At 42.8% G+C, this 20827-nt stretch overlaps 1 protein-coding gene and 1 long non-coding RNA gene across 7 annotated transcripts in view; one reads left to right on the forward strand and one right to left on the reverse strand.

The window, feature by feature from the left end:
- Positions 1-11207, reverse strand: part of LOC127492440 (uncharacterized) — a 34816-nt gene extending 23609 nt beyond the window's left edge. Inside the window, exon 1 of the long non-coding RNA XR_011379524.1 lies at positions 10079-11207. This is a non-coding gene — a long non-coding RNA (uncharacterized lncRNA). The remainder of the gene's footprint in view (positions 1-10078) is intronic.
- DCAF1 (DDB1 and CUL4 associated factor 1) overlaps positions 1-20827 on the forward strand; it is an 88606-nt gene that overhangs the window by 31833 nt on the left and 35946 nt on the right. For all 6 annotated transcript variants that reach the window (XM_008260723.4, XM_051852378.2, XM_070050759.1 and 3 more), the window contains 5 exons: positions 9648-9785; positions 13346-13858; positions 14161-14262; positions 16786-16944; positions 20477-20656. In XM_008260723.4, coding sequence (XP_008258945.1) covers positions 9648-9785; positions 13346-13858; positions 14161-14262; positions 16786-16944; positions 20477-20656 — 1092 coding nt within the window. The remainder of the gene's footprint in view (positions 1-9647; positions 9786-13345; positions 13859-14160; positions 14263-16785; positions 16945-20476; positions 20657-20827) is intronic.

Raw genomic sequence — 20827 nt, forward strand, 5'->3', positions numbered from 1 at the left:
TCCACTGCGGCCATTAGCAGAGAGCTGGATTGGAAGAGGGCCTGCTGGGACACGAACCAGCTCCATGTGGGATGCTAGTATCACAGGTGGAAGCTTAGCATACTGTGCCAAAGTACCAGCCCAAAGGGTTTTTTCTTTAAAATGTGTTTATTTTCTTAAATGGCAGTTGAGGGGGGAAGGTTATCTTCAGTCTGTTGGTTCACTCCTAGATGGCTGCAATGGCTGGGACTGGGCAAAGCTGAAGCTAGCTGAACTCTGTCTAGGTCTCACAGAGGTGGCAGGAGTCTAAGCACTTGGGCCATCCACTGCTGCCTTCCATGCACATTAACAGGGAAGTCAGTTGGAAGTGGAGCAGCTGGTGGGGATTTGAACCAGTGCTCTGATGTGGAATGCTGGTGTCACAGGCAGTGGCAACATAACCTGCTGACCACAACTCCAGCCTATGGATTTTTCTTATTCAAATAATGTTATAGAAATTTTAGGAAATCTGTACAAGCCATAATAAAAAAACATTAAATAGCTATTTTAATGAATGAGTATTTACTATTTGTGTACTATGTATTTTTTAAAAATTTTAAAATCATATAATTTTTGCGTTTTCTTTTTAATTAAATGCTTAAATGTTTTGTTTTCTTTGAAAGGCAGAAAGAGACAGAGAGCTCTTCTCATCCTCTGGTTTGCTCTTTACCTGCCTGCAACAGCTGAGACTAGCCCAGGCCAAAGGCAGAAGTTTGGAACTGAATCCAGGTCTTCGCATAGGTGGCAGGGACTCAGATACTTGAGCCATCACTGGGTGCCTCCCAGGGTGTGTATTAGCAGGAAGCTGGAATTGGAAGCAGAGCTGAAACTTGATCCCAGGCACTGTGATATGGGATGCTAGTGTCCTGTGGGGCAGCTCAACCACTGTGCCAAACACCTGCCCCATGATTAGATGTTTCAGAGTGGGTTTATGATCTCATTCAAACACTTAGCCTTGATGATGAGTGATTTTTTTTTTCTGGTGATCAACTTTTGTTTAAAGTTTTATTTTATTGGGCTAGTGCTATGGCGCAACGGGTTAATTCCCTCGTCTTCAGTGCTGGCATCCCATATGGGCCCCGGTTTGTGTCCCGGCTGCTCCACTTCCAATCCAGCTCTCAGCTATGGCCTGGGAAAGGAGTAGAAGATGGCCCAAGTCCATGGGCCCCTGCACCTGCGTGGGAGACCAGGAGGAGACTCCTGGCTCCTGGCTTCTGGCTTCGGATCAGCTTAGTTCTGGCCATTGTGGCCTTTTAGGGAGTGAATCAGTGGTTGGAAGACCTCTATTTCTATGGCTTCACCTCTCTCCGTAACTCTATCTTTCAAATTAAAAAAAAAAAAAAAAAAAAAAAAAAAACTTAAAAGATTTATTTTATTTGAAGACACAAAGTTAGAGAGACGAAGAGACAGACATCTTCCATCTGCTGATTCTTCTCCCCAGAAGACTGGGGCTGGGCCAGGCTGAGGCTAGGAGCCAAGAGCTTCATCTGGGTCTTCCATTTGGGTGTAGGGGCCCAAGCACGTGGGTCATCTTTTGTTGCTTTCCCAGGCACATTAGTAGGGAGCTAGATTGGAAGTGGAGCAGCTGGGACTTGAACCAGTGCTCACATGTTTTGTGCTAGGTTCTAGGAATATTTTGTTAGCAAGATGGGAGCTTACATTCATGTATGTGTTTGGGGGTAGCAGTATACTGATATTTCAATTAAAAATAATTTTCTTGAAGACAAGAAAATGGAGAGGGGGCTATGTATGTATCCTTCAAATGTCAAAACTTAGTTGCTCTTTTTTTTTTTTTTTAAGATTTATTTATTTATTTGAAAGAGCTACACAGAGAAGGAGAGGCAGAGAGAGATAGAGAAGTCTTCCATCCAATGGTTCACTCCCCAACTGGCTGCAGTGGCCAGAGCTGCGCCGATCTGAAGCCAGGAGCCAGGAGCTTCTTCTGGGTCTCCCACGTGGGTGCAGGGACCCAAGGATCGGAAGAACAGCCGGCTCTTGAACTGGCACCCATATGGGATACCGGCACTTCAGGCCAGGGCATTAACCCACTGCACCACAGTGCTGGCCCCCAGTTGCTCTAATTTTAGAAGAAACAAACGTTTTATTTCTTAGCTTTGAATATGTTATGGCACATAGCTTGTTTTAATTGTGAGGATATTAAAAAACTTAATCTTCTGTTATTAATCTGGAGGGCTTATTAGAGTTAAATGTATGAACCAAATGGAAGATCTGGATATAGTCTTCATTTAACTTTTTTTTTTTTTTTTTTAAAGATTTATTTATTTGAAAGAGTTACACACAGAGAGAGAAAGAGAGGCAGAGAGAGAAAGGTCTTGCATTTGCTGGTTCACTCCCTAGTTGTTTGCAACAGCTGGTGCTGCGCCAGTCCGAAGCCAGAAGCTTGGGGCTTCCTCCCGGTCTTCCCATGCAGGTATAGGGGCCCAAGGACTTGGACCATCTTTTGCTTCTTTCCCAGGCTATAGCTGAGAGCTGGATCAGAAGTGGAGCATCTGAGACTCGAGCCGGTGCCCATATGGGATGCTGGCGCTGCAGGCTGCGGCTCTACCCACTACGCCAGAACACCGGCCCCATAATAATGTTTTCTGCAAGAATAGCTTTCTTGTTTCTTAATTAATGGTTGAATTAATAATTTCTCTTAGGAGCCAGCTCCTAAATAAAATTGCCTTGAATCCAGTGTACTAGAGAACAGGTTACAAACCTCTTTGACGTTTTATGTTACCATTGGATTATATGATCTTTATCCTTCTGAAATCTCTTATGCAAATGTTTTTATGTTTGAGTCAGTATTTCTATTAAAAATATTTAGCTTTTAATGAATGAGTCAGATACCATTTTTTTCTAGAGAGATTGGCTGCTGATATTTCAACCATCTCTCTCTATTTATTAAGATTTTATTTATTTGAAAGGCAGAGTTGGAGCGAGAGTGAGAGGGAGAGAGGGGGAGGGAGAGTGTGTGAATCCGCTGGTGCTCTCCAAATGGCTGCATTGGCCACTGCTGGGCTGATCCGAAGCCAAGGACTTGGGCCATCTGCTCTTGCTTTCCAAGGCGCATTAGCAGGAAATTGGATTCAAAGTGAAGCAGCTGGGACTCAAACCAGTGCCTGTATAGGATGCTGGCACTGTAGGCAGTGGCTTTATCTACTATGCACAGCGCCAGCCCCAAACATCTCATAGTTTAGAGAGATGTTTCTCTAGTTTTGTGAACCACAGTAGCACATTTTATGTTTTCTTTAAACGTTGTAACCTAGTTCATATATCTATGAAAAAGAAGTTTTTAGAAAGTTTACTTTTACTTGTGCAGTTCATTCTATAATTTTTTAAAAAGATTATTTATTTATTTGAAAGAGTTACACAGAGAGAGGGAGAGGCAGAGAGATAGGTCTTCCGTCATCCACTGGTTCACTCTCCAGTTGGCTGCAATGGTCAGAGCTGCGCCGATCCAAAGCCAGGAGCTTCTTCCGGGTCTCTCACGCAGGTGCAGGGGCCCAAGGACTATGGGCCATCTTCTACTGCTTTCCCAGGCCATAGCAGAGAGCTGGGTCAGAAGTGGAGCGGCTGGGACTTAAACCGGTGCCTATATGGGATGTTGGCACTGTAGGCGGCGGCTTTACCTGCCACACCCCAGCACTGGCCCCACATTTTATAATTTTAAAATTTGCCTCTTTTTTTTTATTTTAGAAGTACTTAGCAGTTTACTAATTTACAATTTAGTCACTTTTTAAAAATTGCTTTTTTTTTTTTTTTAAAGATTTATTTATCTTACTTGAAAGAGTTGTAGAGAGGGAGAGGCAGAGGCAGAGATAGAGAGATCTTCGCTCTGCTGATTCACTCCCCAAATGGTTGTGACTGCTGGAGCTGGGCGGATCCAAAGTAGGAACCAGGAGCTTCTTCTGGGTCTCCCATGTGGGTGCAGGGGCCCCAAGGGCTGGGACTATCCTCTGCTGCTTTCCCAGGCACGTTAGCAGGGAGCTGGATTGGAAGAGGAGCATCCTGGATTCAAACTGGTGCCCATGTGGGCTGTTGGGGCTGCAGGTGCCTTAACCACTTCGCCCCAGTGCAGGGCCCAAGCACTTGGGCCATCCTCCACTGCCTTCCCGAGCCATAGCAGAGAGCTGGACTGGAAGAGGGGCAACCGGGAAAGAATCTGGTGCCCCGACCGGGACTAGAACCTGGGGTACCGGCGCTACAGGCAGAGGAGTAGCCAAGTGAGCCGCAGTGCCAGCCAAAGCTTTTTTTTTTTTTTTTTAAAGATTTATTTAATTATTTGAAAGGCAAAGTTAGAGAGCAAGAGAAATATAGAGATCCATCCATTGGTCTTCAATCTGTTGGTTCACTCCCCAAATGACTGCGACGACCAGAGCTGGGACGATCTCAAGCCAGGAGTTAGGAACTTCTTCCAGGTCTCCCATGAGGGTGCAGGGGCCCAAGCACTTGGGCTGTCCTCCAGTGCTATTCCAGGCACATCGGTAGGGAGCTGGATCAGAAGAGGAGCAGCCGGGACTCAAACTGGTGCCCGTATGGGATGTCAGTGCCACAGGCTGGGACTCTACTCGCTGTGCCACAGCACCGGCTCCAAAATTGCTTTTCCTTTTAGAAATAGTTAAATAAGCTTTACATTTTATTTTTATTTAAAATTGGCTGTGTAGTTTCTTCATTATCCTAAACATCTCACTTTAATGTCTGTGTAATGGGCTTCTTATGTACACTGATAATCCCGTCAAGTCAGTATGTTTAGAGACTTACTCTTTAAGAGTGTTTCCTTAACATTTTTCTTTTTGAGGTCTTAAATTATTGGGGATGGGAGGATAGAACGAAATCTCAAAGTGTAATTCTCAAGTCAGAATTTCCTTGAATTTATTCTCTGGAGAGTTAAAATCCCCTTAGAATGTCTTTGGTGTCAGTTAAGTTGATGACTGTTTACTGAGTGCCAGCCCTGAACCAAGCGTTTCACTTCTATCATTTCCTTGAATACTCATAGCGTCCCATGTGGTAGGAAGCAGACAGAAAATAAGAAATGGTTTTAGGAAAGAAGGAGACCTAGGTCTGTCAAGATAACTAACCAGAGCAGTTTAAGAATTCTTCTCTTTTGGCCGGCGCCGAGGCTCACTAGGCCAATCCTCTGCCTGCGGTGCTGGCACCCCGGGTTCTAGTCCCGGTTGGGGCGCCGGATTCTGTCCTGGTTGCTCCTCTTCCATTGTAGCTCTCTGCTGTAGCCCAGGAAGGCAGTGGAGAATGGCCTAAGTCCTTGTGTCTTGCACCCGCATGGGAGACCAGGAGGAAGCACCTGGCTCCTGGCTTCAGATCAGCGCAGCATGCCTGCCATAGCGGCCATTTGGGGGATGAACGAACAGCAAAGGAAGACCTTTCTCTCTGTATCTCTCACTGTCTAACTCTGCCTGTCACCAAAAAAAAAAAAAAAATAAATAAAATAAAACCTTGTACAAACATAAATTCTTGGATAACTATAATATTAAACTCTTAGAAAAGTAAGTCCCTAGGTGCTAAAAATGAAAAACTGTAAAATCTAAATAGTAACATTGAATATAGGAAAAAAAACAACAAAAAAAACTTTGAGGAGTTGGAACTGAAATCCTGACTCCTCAAAAAACTGGGACATCCATGGTGTGATTGGTTTGTGTGTTACTTAAGTCCTCCAGTTGTCCTATCCTTTATTGAAAGTAGGGGAGTGTACAGAGTTTCTGTAGGCGATAATGAAGAAGTTCTGAAAAATAGATACTGTAATGGTTATATAACACTGTGAAGGTATTTAATCTCACTGAATTTTTTTTTTTTTTTTTACTTAAAAATAGTTTAAAAATTATTGGAGGCCGGCGCTGCGCCTCAATAGGCTAATCCTCCACCTAGCGGCGCCAGCACACCAGGTTCTAGTCCTGGTCGGGACGCCGGATTCTGTCCCAGTTGCCCCTCTTCCAGCCCAGCTCTCTGCTATGGCCCGGGAGTGCAGTGGAGGATGGCCCAAGTCCTTGGGCCCTGCACCCCATGGGAGACCAGGAGAAGCATCTGGCTCCTGGCTTCGGATGGGCGCGGTGTGCTGGCTGCAGCGTGGCGGCCACTGGAGGGTGAACCAACGGCAAAGGAAGACCTTTCTCTCTGTCTCCTGTCTCTCTCTCTTTCACTGTCCACTCTGCCTGTAAAAAACAAACAAACAAAAAAACAAAACAAAATACTATTGGATATAAAATAAGGAGTCAGATCCAAGACACTCTGAAAAGAAAAATAGCCATTTGGGAAATGAACCAGGGAACTGCTAGATATGAAAATTACAGTTACTGAATTAAAAAAAATGTTTACAATAATATTTAGACACAGCTGAAGATATAATGGACTGGAGGATCTGATGGGATAATCAATAATGGTTTTCTAGAAATAAGATTAAAAATAAGAACGAAGTTGAGACATGGGCTAGAATTAGAAATTCATAGTGTTTCTAAAAGTAGTTTCAGGAAGAGAAAATACAAGAGATGAGCAAGGTGATCTTAGAGATAAGGCTAGGATTTTACAAATTAATGAAAGAAATGACCATTCAGAAAGAGGAAGCATGATGAGAAATACCAAAAAAATTCAGAGCAATCAGAGTAAAAAGATTGCTGCAGATAGGGCCGGCGCCGTGGCTCACTTGGCTAATCCTCTGCCTGGGTTGCCGGAATCCCATATGGGCGCCGGATTCTAGTCCCGGTTGCTCCTCTTTCATTCCAGCTCTCTGCTGTGGCCTGGGAGGGCAGTGGAGGATGGCCCAAGTGCTTGGTCCCTGCACCCGCGTGGGAGACTAGGAGGAGGTGCCTGGCTCCTGGCTCCTGGCTCTAGATCGACACAGTTGCCGGCCGTAGTGGCCATTTAGGGGGTGAACCAACGGAAGGAAGACCTTTCTCACTGTCTCTCCCTCTCACTGTCTGTAACTTGTCAAAAAAAAAAAAAAAAAAAAAAAAAAAGGATTGCTGCAGATAATCAAATAGCAGCCTTTACTGTGGTGGTAGAAGTAGAAGCCAGAAGATAGCAGACAGTGTCTTCAGATTATTTTGGTAAATCTAAATACATTGATCAAAAAAATAATTCTGGAGTGCAAAAAGTAGAACAAAAACCATAGATAGATAGGACTAGGTGTTTGGTGCAGCGGTTAAGATACTGCTTGGAACACCTACACTCCTTACTGGCATGCCTGATTGAATTCCCAGCTCCTTTGTTTCCTCTCTAGTTTCCTAGAAATAATGTGCCATCTGGGAGTTTGCAGGTAGTGGCTCAAATACTTTGATCTTTGCCACCCATTGTGGGAGATCTGCATTGAGTTCCAGGCTCATGGCTTGGACCTAGCTCAGCCCTGGCTGTTGCAGGCATTTGTGGAGTGAAGTAGCAGATAGAAGATCTATGTCTGTCTCTCTACTGTTTAAGTAAGTTGAAAATAAATAAAAAATTTATAAATTTAGGTAATATGTAGGTGAAAAAGGATAGTTAACTTTTTAAAATTCCTGAAAAAGGAAACAATAAAAGACACTTGAAATAGGTGGCTAATATATTCCATATCAGTAAATTTTTTACAACAGAGTTTCTCAAAATGTGATCTTTAGAGTTTTAATTTTTTAAAAGTGGGAGCAACTTTATTCATTTTTGTGTTTTCACTTGAAAGAGAGACAGACACAGGTCTTCCATCCCCTGGTTCTCTCTTCAAATGCTTGTAACAGAAGGGCTGGGTCACACTGAAGCCAGGAGCTGAAACTCAATTCAGGTTTCCCCCACGAGTGACTAGAACACAAGTGCTTGAGCCATCGTCTGCCTCCAAGGGTGTGCATTAGGAAGCTGGCTAGGAAGCAGAATAGCTGAGACTTCAGCCAGGCACTGTGAAGGGGGATGCAGGGTCCCAAGTGGTAACTTAACTGCTGTGCCACATGCCTACCCCCCAGACTATTATTTTTTTAAATGGTTGAAATTCCTGATGATATGTAGGAAAATGATTATCAACCTCTGGAGTAACTGAAGATAGAAAAGTAAATATTAAGTATGATTATGTAAAAATAAAGAACTTGTGTTTAATGAAACACACTGGCAAATGCAAGAGTATTTCAGAAAAGCAAAGACCTGAGGGAGCTACAAATACGTGAAAAAATGCCGAACCTCGCTAATGAACAAGGAAGTCAAAATGAAATACTGTTTTTATGCCCATTAGTTTGCCAGAAAGAAAAAGTCTGATAGTGGTCAAGTGTTGGCAAAGATGTAGGAAAAAAAGCTTTTATTCACTTGGTAGGAATTTGAATTGTTGTGATGACTTTGGAAAGTTTATAAAGTTGAACGTGTGCATACCTTGTGAGTTAAGCAGTTCTTATGTGTCAATGCTAGGGACTTGGCATGCATAAGAATAGTTTCTGATATTGTTGGTCAAGCCAACAAAAAGCAGCAGCAAATTGTGGAGGTAATTAGCATCTGGAGGTATACTTTCTGGGGTCATATCCTAGCTCTGCCACTTAATAAGCTTGATGACTTTAGTTACTTAACCTCACTGTGACTAGTTTTCCTCATCTACAAAAATACTCAGTGATAAAAAGTTGATAATCATATAGGATTAAGTAAATTAATATCTGCAGCCTTTGTGAGTACTGTTTTAATGTGCTATATGCAGCAATACAGATGAATCCAAGAAACATACTATTGAATAGAATGAGTAAGTTGCAGGAATTGGCATTTGGCGTAATGGTTAAGGTGGTTGTATCCCACATCCCTGAGTTTGATTCTCAGCTGTGGCTCTTGAGTCCAGCTTCCTGCTAATGTTGACCCTGGGGGCAGTGATGATGGTTCAAGTAATTGAGTTCCTGCCACCAACGTGGAAGACCTTTATTGAGTTTCTGGACTCCTGGCTTTAGCCACCCTGGCCTTTGTTGGCATTCACAGTGTCTATCAGTAAGTTGTGGGAGCTCAGTTTCTCTTTGTCTGTTTCTCAAATAAAACAAGTAAAAAGAAACAAGTTGGAGAAAAAATACATATAATGCCACAATTTACACAGTTAAAAGTATATAAAACTTTAAGAATTTAACAAAATTGTTAGAATTTAGTAGTAATTAACTCCTTGGGAGAAGGAAAAAGTGTGGTATAGGGAGAGGCACGTGGGAGGTTTGTATTCCTTAAGCTGGGTGGTCGACATAGTTTATTTTCATTCTCTGTGGACCGTGCATGTTTGTTTTATTGTATTTTATAATAAGAGCTAATGAAAAAGTTTGGGATATATGCAGTTGAATATTTCTTTGATGGAGGACTTCTCAGCATAAGTATGTTACTTATGTATTGTATTGTAAACTTAAAGGATACTTTTAGTTGCTCCCTCATTCATCATGGAACCTTTTGGGAGTTAATGTCTAAAATATTCTGGGGAATAGTTGATTGTTAACTTGCGTTTTATTGACTAACTTGAATTCTGTTGCACAGATGCAGATATTTTATTTAAATAAGTCACGTACTGTTGACTCTTAACGGCATTTTTTACTCTTAGGAACAGCATTAAAATTATTAACATTTTTTTCCCGCAAGATTGAAATTTTTGTTTATGTCTTTAATTATGAAAATGAGCTTTTTCAGAATTGTACTATTAATTTCCTTTACTATAGGAAGGAATTGTTGAGAATCTTTTCAAATGGGCCCGAGAGGCTGATCAGCCATTGAGGACATATTCTACTGGACTGTTAGGAGGTGCTATGGAAAATCAAGACATTGCTGCCAACTACAGGGATGAAAATTCACAATTGGTAAGGACCACCTTAGAACGAATTTTTCTATAATATGAGAGTGTATGCATGAGTTCTTTCTTGCTACTTGAATCTGAAGTTGTAGATTCTGTTTTACTACCTTGTACTCGAATATAACTTATAGCTTCTGTATTTCAAGAATATTTGCTATAAGAGTTTGTTTTACTTCTAAAACATGAAAATAGCTATTTTTTTATCTTTTCAAGAATTTTTTAATTTTTAAGATTTACTTATTTATTTGAAAGGCAGGGGTAAGGGGGAAGAGAGAGAGACAGACAGACAAAGATAGATACCTTTCCACTCCTCAAATGGCTGCAACTGCCAGGTCTGGGCAGAGCTGAAGCCAGGATCCAGGAACTCCATCTGGGTCTCCCACATCGGGGCCAGGGACCTACGTTCTTGTGCCATCTTTGACTGCCTTTCCAGGCACATTAGCAGGAATCTGGATTGTAAGTAGAGCAGCTGGGGCTCAAAATAGGTGCTCCAATATGGGGTGGTTGCATTGCAGGTGGCGGCTTTACCTGTTGCTCCATAATGTTGGCTGAAGGATCATGACATTTTATATAAAATGAAGAATATTATCCTCTTCAGCATTTGTGCTATGAAATTTTTTGATAAACAAGAGCACTTAAAAATTCCTGGAAAGTGGAATTAAAAGACAGTTGGTGTGGAGCCTAGCAGTTAAGAATCCAGCATTCCATATTGGAGTACCTGGGTTTGATGCATTGCTCTGGCTCCTGACTCTAGCTTACTGCTAACATAAACCTTGGGAGACACTGGTAATGGTTCAAGTAATTAAGTTTCTGCCATCCATGTGGGAGAGCTTTATTGAGTTCCTGGCTTCAACCCTGGCCCAGTCCCAGCCATTGTGGACTTTCGGGAAGTGAACCAATGAATGGGAGTGCTCCACTCTTTATCTCTGTCAGATGGACCCCAGAGGCTGATCAGCCACTGAGGACATATTCTTCTGGACTGTTAGGAGGTGCTCTTGAATAAATATTTTCAAAAAGAGAGAACTTTTTCTCATTTAAAAAAAAAAAACTTAGGGCCTGGCGCTGTGGCACAGTGGGTTAAAGCCCCAGTCTGTGGCGCCGGCATCCCATATGGGCTCTGGTTCAAGTCCCGGCTGATACTCTTCTGATCCAGCTCTCTGCTATGACCTGGGAAAGCGTTAGAAGGTGGCCCAAGTCTTGGGCCCCTTCACGTGTGTGGGAGACCTGGAGGAGGCTCCTGGCTCCTGGCTTTTCGGATCAGCTCAGCTCTGGCTGTTGTGATCATTTGGGGAGTGAACCAGTGGAATGGAAGACCTCTCTCTCTGGCTCTACCTCTTTCTATAACTCTGCCTTTCAAATAAGTAAAATCTAAAAACAAAAACCAAACCAAACAAACAAAAAACTTAAACCCATGCATAGTTTTTATATAATAGATGTTTTCCATGAACTTTTTGAAGACTCCATGTATATATGATTTCAAAATATTTTGCAAATAAACTTAGCTCTTTTTAAGGATTTATTTATATATTTGAAAGGCAGAGTTACAAACAGGCAGGGACAGAGAAAGAGGTCTTCCATCTGCTGGTTTACTTCCCAGATGGCTGCAGTGGCCGGAGCTGTGCCGATCCAAAACCAGGAGCCAGGAGCTTCTTCCAGATCTCCCACATGAGTGCAGGGGCCCAAGCACTTGGGCTGTCTTGTACTGCTTTCCCAGGAAGCAAAGAGCTGGATCAGAAGTGGAGCAGCCGGGACTTCAGCCGGTGCTCATATGGGATGTCAGCCACTGCAGGTGGCAGCTCACCCACTACACCATGGCACTGGTCCCTAAACTTACCTTACAAATGTTTGAAATACTCTCACAGCGAAGTTTAATTTTGCAGTGAACAGTTGTTTATATACCAGCTAAATTGATTGTGAGCATTTTACTAAACTTGACTACATAACCATCTGCTTGCCTTTCTGTTCATTTTCCATTCTAATTTTTTTTAAGATTTTTTAAAAAATTTATTTGAAAGAGTTACAGAGAGAGGTAGAGACAGAGAGAGAGGTCTTCATCCGCTGGTTCACTCCCCAGATGGCTGCAACGGCCGGAGCTGCGCTGACCTGAAGTCAGGAGCCAGGAGCCTCCTCTGGGTCTCCCACGCAGGACTTGGGCCATCTTCTACTGCTTTCCCAGGCATAGCAGAGAGCTGGATCAGAAGAGGAACAGCCAGGACTAGAACCGGCGCCCATATGGGATGCCGACGCTTCAGGCCAGGGCTTTAACCTGCTTTGCCACAATGCCAGCCCCTCTAATTTGTTCTTAAACTAGTTCAAAAATTGAAGACATACCTCTCTCTCTCTCTCTCTCTTTTTTTTTTTTTTTTGACAGGCAGAGTGGACAGTGAGAGAGAGTGACAAAGGTCTTCCTTTTGCCGTTGGTTCACCCTCCAATGGCCGCTGCGGCAGGCACACCGCGCTGATCCGATGGCAGGAGCCAGGTACTTATCCTGGTCTCCCATGGGGTGCAGGGCCCAGGGACTTGGGCCATCCTCCACTGCACTTCCCTGGCCACAGCAGAGAGCTGGCCTGGAGGAGGGGCAACCGGGACAGAATCCGGCGCCCCGACCGGGACTAGAACCCTGTGTGCCAGCGCCGCAAGGCGGAGGATTAGCCTAGTAAGCCGCGGCGCCGGCCACCTCTCTTTTTTAAAACTAAGCATGATACCAGCTTTTAGGGTTGACCCAAAAAGTAATTACTTAAGAGAGAAAAAAAGTGAACCTGAAAAATAGATTTTGTAATTATGTACATTTTAGATGACAATGTTAAACAGAATACAACGTACAGTAGCTAAAAGTTTGAGAAACCCTCATGTTCGGTTTTCAAAGAAACTTTTTAAAAAGCATGACTGTATCTAGTTTCTGCCTCCTCAGATGTGATGGTCCAGCCCTACTTGACCCAAAGAGATCATTTGAGATAGGTGGATTTGTGGATGATGTGTTTTGCATATACATCTTCGGGTTTAGTTTTTTTTTTTTGTGGTTTTTTTTTTTTTTTTGAAACGTAGAGTTATAGACAGAGAGAGACAGAGAGAAAGGTCTTCCTTCCATTGGTTCACTCCCCCAAATGGCCGCTACCGCCGGCGCTGCGCCAGTCTGAAGCCAGGAGCCAGGAGCCTGGAGCCTCTTCCTGGTCTCCCATGTGGGTGCAGGGACCCAAGCACTTGGGCCATCCTCCACTGCCCTCCCGGGCCACAGCAGAGAGCTGGACTAGAAGAGGAGCAAACGGGACTAGAACCCAGTGCCCATATGGGATGTCGGCACTGCAGGCAGAGGATTAACCAAGTGAACCATGGCGCTGGCCCTAGTTTAGATTTTCTGTAAGATTTTATGGGAGCAGAACTTTGAGGCTGCTGTTTATTTCACCAAATTATAGAACCCAAGTCAGTATATTTATCAAATCTAATACTAGACACTGGACTAATGCATGAGTATCCACTTCTCCTTAAGTGGAAATAAGAATTATTATTGAGTCACTTATGTGAAGATTCGTGAGAAATAACTCCTTTTATTCTGTATCTGCTGATAGGTGGCTATAGTGCTTCGAAGGTTGAGGGAGCTACAGCTTCAGGAAGTGGCTTCGCGGCTAGAAAGCAAACGTCCCAGCCCACGGAAGCTCTCTTCTGAGCCCCTTCTGCCTCTGGATGAGGAAGCTGTGGATATGGACTATGGTGACATGACGGGAGATGCAGTGGATGGAGAACAAGAGGAAGCTTCTGGAGACGTGGAGATCTCCTTTCATCTTGATTCAAGCCACAAGACCAGTAGTAGAGTGAATTCAGTAACCAAACCTGAGGAAGGAGGACTGAAGAAAAACAAGTCAGCAAAACAGGGTGATAGAGAGAACTTTAGGAAAGCCAAGCAGAAGTTGGGGTTCTCCTCTTCGGATCCAGATCGCGTGTTTGTTGAGCTGTCTAATAGCAGCTGGTCAGAAATGTCCCCCTGGGTGATTGGGACCAATTACACCCTTTATCCTATGACTCCTGCTATTGAGCAGCGCCTCATTCTTCAGTATTTGACCCCTCTAGGAGAGTATCAGGAGGTAAGCTAATTGGGAAGAGTGCTGTTCTCACTTCAGGACTACTTTATATCTAGTAAATTTTATACATTAATATGTTCTTACTCTACACAGAAAAGTCTTTGCTTCAAACTGGTAAAGTATCATGCAGATCACTTCTGCTAAGATCTGTTTGACCAGAATGGGTTTATATGTTGTTCTTCATAAGGTAGAAGGGGAGAAGGGGTGAGATGTTTCATTTTTTTAATCCTCCTTTGTCATAAGGGAATAGGAAATAAGTAAAAATCAAGTCAAAATTTGAGGCTTGGTTTTGGTTTTCATTTCAGTTACTTCCCATATTCATGCAACTTGGATCACGAGAATTGATGATGTTCTATATTGACCTGAAACAGACTAATGATGTCCTGCTTACGTTTGAGGCCCTCAAGGTAAAGTTCTTAAAATTTTCATTCATTGAATATTTTATTGACAGAGAAACACTTTAACGTGTTTTGGGATATAGCATCCCTGGTTTTTATTGCTGAGGGCATTTCTGTTGCTAGATGTGTCAGAATAGAACAGATTAGATAGAAGTGATGAAGCTTACTGAGTGTCTGCATGGGAATTTAGGGGTCAAGCCTAGAGGGTTGAATGTTGAGGTACAAAGGAAGTCTAGACCTAGGAGTGGCCTCCATTATTGCTGAATAGAAATGGAAAATTACATATACATAGAGCATACAACACTTTTTCTAAATTTTTAACTATATGTGTATTGTACAATGTTAGAGTATCCAGAGAAAACAATATAAACCAGGAAATTAATAAAGAAATAGGGACATCCAAACTCAGGAAGGGCAAATGATTTCGTAGGTTGCAAAGGGGCTAAATGTGGGAAGACAGCTAAATCTAGCTCATCAAGAGAGAATTGAGAGAATTAAGCTGATAAATAATATTGTGACTCTCAGACAGTTCTGTCCAACAGGTAGCTATTGAACAAGGCACTATTGAAATGTGAGTCATTAATAGTACTCCTTAAGATATATAACACGAACAACAGTCCAAGAGAAAATAATGGTGTCATTTATAACATACGTTGACAGTATCATTTACAATACATGCTTCCTTACAAAGTATTGATTTGGGATGCCAGTGTTGCAAGTGGTAGCTTCACCCATTGTGTCTCAGTGCCTGCTCCTAACTTGGTAAACGTTGTTGAGTGCCTTTTATGGGCCAAGTACTGTGTTCAAATTTTAGAGATGCAAAGAGGCTGAGGAAGGAAGGAAGGAAGGAGGGAGGGAGGGGGGATGGGAGGAGGGAGGAAAGGAAGAAGGAAGGAAAGAGGGAAGGAAGGAAGGAAGGGAAAGAGGGAAGGAAGGAAGGGAAAGAGGGAAGGAAGGAAGGGAAAGAGGGAAGGAGGGAGGTAGCAAGTGAGCAAGGAAATCTTTACAAACCTTTCTGGTTTGGTTAAGGCAGACATGTCAGCCTGTAATTTCTTTTCAGTGTTACCAGTGTTAGGATAAAAGAAGGGAGTTGTCTTCTTTTCCTGAGACATGATAGTTTGCAGAGAAGACTTCATAGGAGAGAAAATGCTCTCACTGGATCTTTTAAGGTTTCTTTATTTGAAAAGTAGAGTGTGAGAGAGAAAGAGAGCTATTTCTATCTGCTGGTTCACTCCCCAAATGGCTGCAACAGCCAGGGTTGGGCCAGGCCAAACCTGGGAGCCAAGAGTTTCTTTCAAGTCTCCCATGTAGGTGCAGGGGCCCAAGCACTCAGGCCATCCTCCACTGCCTTCAAAGTGTATCAGCAGAAAGCTGGATTGGAAGTGGAGGAGCTGGGATTCAAACTGGTGCCTAGAGGAGATGTGGACACTGCAGGCAGAGGTTTAACCTATGCCACAGTGCTGACCACAGTACAGTAGCTTCTAAGCCATATGTGACTTTGAAGTACCTGAAATGTAGCTAGTGCATTTGAACTTTTTATTTAATTTTAATTACTGTTAGTGAAATTAGTCACATGTGTTGACTATTGCACTGAACAGTACAGTTTTAGAATTTATTGAAATGCAGTAGAAATGAGGAAATATGTCTTTGATACCCCAGAAATCTTAAATTTGAAGGTGGTCAGGCATAATTGGTTTAGCTGCTTCTTGGGGAAGGACTAGGTCAAAGAGTAAAAGGCTGTGTTAGACCAAAAAATACGAGGGAAGGGACATGAATTGTGTATGAGGATCAGCCAGAGTCTGGGTTTAGAGAGAAATTCTAAAGAGGGTATTTACCTGCTGTTTTTGCCATTGAACTTGGAGAGATCTGTATGGCTATCAAACCATGTGATTGCAAATCTTTGTTGTTTGTCCCTGGAAGACACCTTGGCATGGGACACAGGAAGAATGGCTCTAGCTCTCCTGGGGGCCTGTCCTCATTGGCCTGGGTTCAGAGTCATTTTGTGTTATACATTAAAGTGGTGCAGGAGATTAGGTCCACCCAAAGAAACTAGTGGGAATTAAATGGGAAGTTAGCAAAACATAGAAAACTTTTAAGGATATATTTAAAATGCATTGATTAGTTTTTAAAGTTTACTACTTTTGAAAAATTTGTTCAAGATTGTTCTTTGGAAATATATTGAGAATCAATTTAAAAGAAGGCAAATTTTGAGGTTTCATTAACTGACCCAAAGCTAGAACATAGAGCTGATTATAATAGAGAGGGTTAGCAGCAGTTCATTTGGGGAAGCTAAGTACTAATAAAATCACAGCAGTATTTTTCATTTCTTGGTTTTTTACCTTCTTTGAAACTGTTGGAATCTTAATTGTTAGATGCTTTTTGTCTAACCAATATTGGCTTTGTTCTTTTGTAAGGAGGTAGTTGTCTACTTAGAGAACTCTTGCATTTAGCAGCTTAATATTGTGTCAAGAGGTAAGTTTTTTTTTTTTTTTTCTGGATTGTTTGATGGTAACTTGTGTCCTTATTGTTCAGCACTTAGCATCTCTCCTGCTCCATAACAAATTTGCCACAGAATTTGTTGCTCATGGTGGAGTACAGAAATTGCTGGAAATTCCTCGACCGTCTATGGCTGCAACTGGTGTATCCATGTGCTTGTATTACCTGTCTTACAACCAGGACGCCATGGAAAGAGTAAGTCCAGTCCAGCTGGATGTATGGGAATGAGACTGGGTGGAAAATAGTCTCTCTCCCCCTTTTTTTTTTTTTTAAAGATGTATTTATTTATTTGAAACACAGAGTTAGGCTGAGGCAGAGAGAGAGAGATAAATAGATCTTCCATATGCTGGTTCACTCCCCAGGTGGCTGCAACAGCTGGAGCTGTGCGAATCTGGAGCCAGGAGCTTATTCTGGGTTTCCCATCTGGATGCAGGGGCCCAAGGACTTGGGCCACCTTCTGCTGCTTTCCCAGGCCACAGCAGAGAGCTGGATTGGAAGTGGAGCAGCCGGAACTAGAACCCGGTGCCCATATGGAGTGCCAGCACTGCAGGTGGTGGCTTTACCTGCTATACCACAGCACCGGCCCAAGAATAGTCTCTTTAAAAGAAGTACATTCACAAAGCCGTTTGGTACCTTGGATAAGTCACCACTTGGGATACCTGTATTGCATATTGGAGTGACTGGTTTGAGTCTTGGATGCTCTGCTTTCATTCATAGTCAGGGTTATAGAGAGATTTTCCATCTGCTGGTTCACTTCCCAAAAGGCCACAATGGCTAGGGCTGAGCCAGGCAGAAGCCAGGATCCAGAAGCTTCATTCAGGTCTCCCATGTGGGTGGCAAGGGCCAAGCACTTGCACCATCTCTGCTGCTTTCCCAGGCTCATTAGCAGGGAGCTGCATTGTAAGCATGATAGCTGGGACTCAAATCAGCGTTTATATGGGAGATATTGGTGTTGTAGGTGGCAGCCTGATTCCCTGGACCAAAGTTCCACCCCAGTTCTGCTTTCAGTGCAGCTTCCTGCTAATGCACACCTCTGGAGGCAGCAGATTTTGGCTGCAGTACTTGGGACCTGGCCACCTATTTAACAGACCTGAATTGTGCTCTGGGCGCTGGTTTCAGCCTGGCTCATTCTTGGCTCTTGTAGTCTTTTTGGGAAGTGAATTAGCAGATGGAAGATCTCTCTCCATCTGTTTCTTTGTTTCTGTCTCTCTGCCCTTTAAATTTAACACTTTTTTTTTTTAAATTTTTTTGCCAGGCAGAGTTAGAGAGAGAGGGAGAGACAGAGTTATAAACAGAGAGAGAGAAAGGTCTTCCTTCCATTGGTTCACTCCCTTAATGGTCACTACGGCTGGTGCTGCGCCGATCCGAAGCCAGGAGCAGGGTGCTTCCTCCTAGTCTCCCCTGTGGATGCAGGGACCCAAGCACTTGGGCCATCCTCCGCTGTCCTTCCGGGCCACAGCAGAGAGCTGGACTGGAAGAGGAGCAACTGGGACTAGAACCCGGCATCCATATGGGATGTCGGCGCCGCAGGCGGAGGAGTAATCAAGTGAGGCACGGCGCAGGCCTCTGCCTTTTAAATTTAAAAGAAAAGAACACATTTATGGAATGAATGTTTGGCTTAGCTGATAAGTTGCAGGTTAGAATACCTTTATTCCACACTAGACTGCCTGAGTTTGGAGTCTTGGCTCCCTAGTCCAGCTTCCTGCTAGTGTAGAACCTGGGAGGCAGCAGGTGATGGCTTAAGTAATTGAGTTTCTGCCACCCACATGAGAGACCTGGATTGAATCCCCTGTGTCCTGGCTCCTGGCACTGGTCCTGGCCAGCCCCTTTTCCGACCCCCGCTGTTGTGGACATTTAGGAGTGAACCAATGGAATGAGAGTTCTTTGTCTCTCAAACTAAAAAACAAGTGCATTCACAGAACAACTTTTGGATAAGAAGAAAAGTATAGTTGAAGAAGTAAGTTCTAATGAAAGAAGCAAGGTACATGAATGATTTTCACAAAGCATTCCAAATACAAAAATTTTATGTAGACAATGATCTAGTGTTTTTTTTTTTTTTTTTTTTTTTTTTCTGATTCTATGGAAAAATACAGGATGAATTGGAGTCTAAGGACTTTAGTTTTTGGCAGTTCTCAGGCATTAAGATTAGTCTACAGCTACTTTTCAGATGTCATTCAGTGGAGTTAATATTTTATATCTTTGAGTCAATCTATTGTAAAAGCAATAGACTGCCTGGTATGTATTAACAGTTTGTGACGGATATAATTAAATCTTCCGAACTGTTCTCAGGGTTGAAGTGATTCTGCATTTGGTTCTTCTGTTTTTCCAGTTAAGACCCTTTTTATATGTAGTGATTTTTTTTTTTTTAAGATTTATTTTATTTATTTGAAAGAGTTACAGAGGGGTAGGGGTAGAGGTAGAGAGAGAGAGAGAGAGAGAGAGAGATCCATCTGCTGGTTCACTTCCCAAATGTCTGCAGCAGTCAGAGCTGAGCCCATTTGAAGCCAGGAGCCAGGAGCTTCCCAGGCACACTAGCAGGGAGCTGGATTGGAAGTGGAGTAGCTGGTACTTGAACTGGCACCCATATGGGATGCTGGCACTGCAGATTGGGGCTTTAATCTGCTGTGTCACAGCGCCGGCCCCATGTAGTGAGTTTTTTAAAAAATGTAAGTGGATTATACATTTGAAAAATGATGGTCCCTTGCACATCACTAGGGAACTGTTTTCATTTCTGTGCCTGGAACATTTTCCTGATATTTTTCTGGTGAAGAGTGAAGCTGGTAGTTTCTCCCTTTTTTTTTTTTTTTTTTTAAGCTTTATTTATTTGAAAGGCAGAATGATGCAGAGAGAGAAAGATAGTTTGCATTTCCTATCAGCTAGTTAATTCCCTAAATGTTCTCAATAGCTAGTGCTGGGTCACACTGAAGCCAGGAGCCAGGAGCTCCATCAGACTCTATCTTGTGGGTGTCAGGAACTCAAGTACTTGAGCCTTCCCAGTGCTTCCCAGTGCTTCCCAGTGCTTCCCAGTGCTTCCCAGGTGCGTTAGCAGTAAGCCAGATTGGAGGAAGTGTAGTAGTTAGGACTGGAATCAAGCATTTTGATGTGTGATGCAGGCATTCTCAGGGGTGGCTTAACCTGGTGTTCACAGTGCTTGCCCTGGCAGTTTCTTCTTGAGCTACACTTTATTAGTAAGATACCCAATTTTTATTTTAACTTTTTTCTTTTCTTGAGTTTAGCATTATACAGTGATAGGTAGCCTTCTGAAAATAGGAAATCTGTATGTGTACTCGTACATAAAAAATTAATTATGGCTAAGATACAGAAAAAAGTATTAGGCAAACCTGGGGAGTGCTTTACAGCTCATTCGCTAACGCACAGAGTGTGCGAGTGAAAGAGTTAATACTAAACTTGCAGACTTTGTATCAGTAGACCCAGCCACTTTCATGACCTTGAGGGACGTCTCTCATGTTAAATGGGAATCCAGTACCTATGTGACACAATCACCAAGAGCATTAAATGATTGAAATACCTGTTGACAGCTCAGTAAGTACAGTTTGAATTTATTTAGTTTTCAGATTTGGAATGGATTATGTTCTAAAATTATAACTTAAACTTCAAGAATGACTTGACTAGGTATGATCCTTTTAGTCTGCAGAGTTTTTGTTCTTTTCCTAAGGCTCCTTTGTCCAAAATTTTTAAAAAATTATTTTATTTCACTGTTTTGCAGGTTTGCATGCATCCACACAACGTTCTATCTGATGTGGTAAACTATACCCTGTGGTTAATGGAGTGTTCTCATGCCTCAGGATGCTGCCATGCTACCATGTTTTTCTCAATTTGTTTCTCATTTCGAGCTGTCTTGGAGCTCTTTGACCGCTATGATGGTCTTCGTCGGCTGGTGAACTTGGTGAGGTTCTTTCAGTGGCTTCTTTGCACTTGTGAGTAGGAGCATTGCTCGTCTTGGCTGCCCTTTAGCAGCACTTCTTTGGAGAGAGGAAGCTTTCGATTGGAGGAGTTTTGCTGTTACTCTTTGTGTAAAGTCTTTCCTGCCTCTATTCAATGGTTGAAGGACTCTGGC

The sequence above is a fragment of the Oryctolagus cuniculus genome, chromosome 10 (genome assembly GCF_964237555.1).
Source record: "Oryctolagus cuniculus chromosome 10, mOryCun1.1, whole genome shotgun sequence".
Taxonomy (NCBI): domain Eukaryota; kingdom Metazoa; phylum Chordata; class Mammalia; order Lagomorpha; family Leporidae; genus Oryctolagus; species Oryctolagus cuniculus.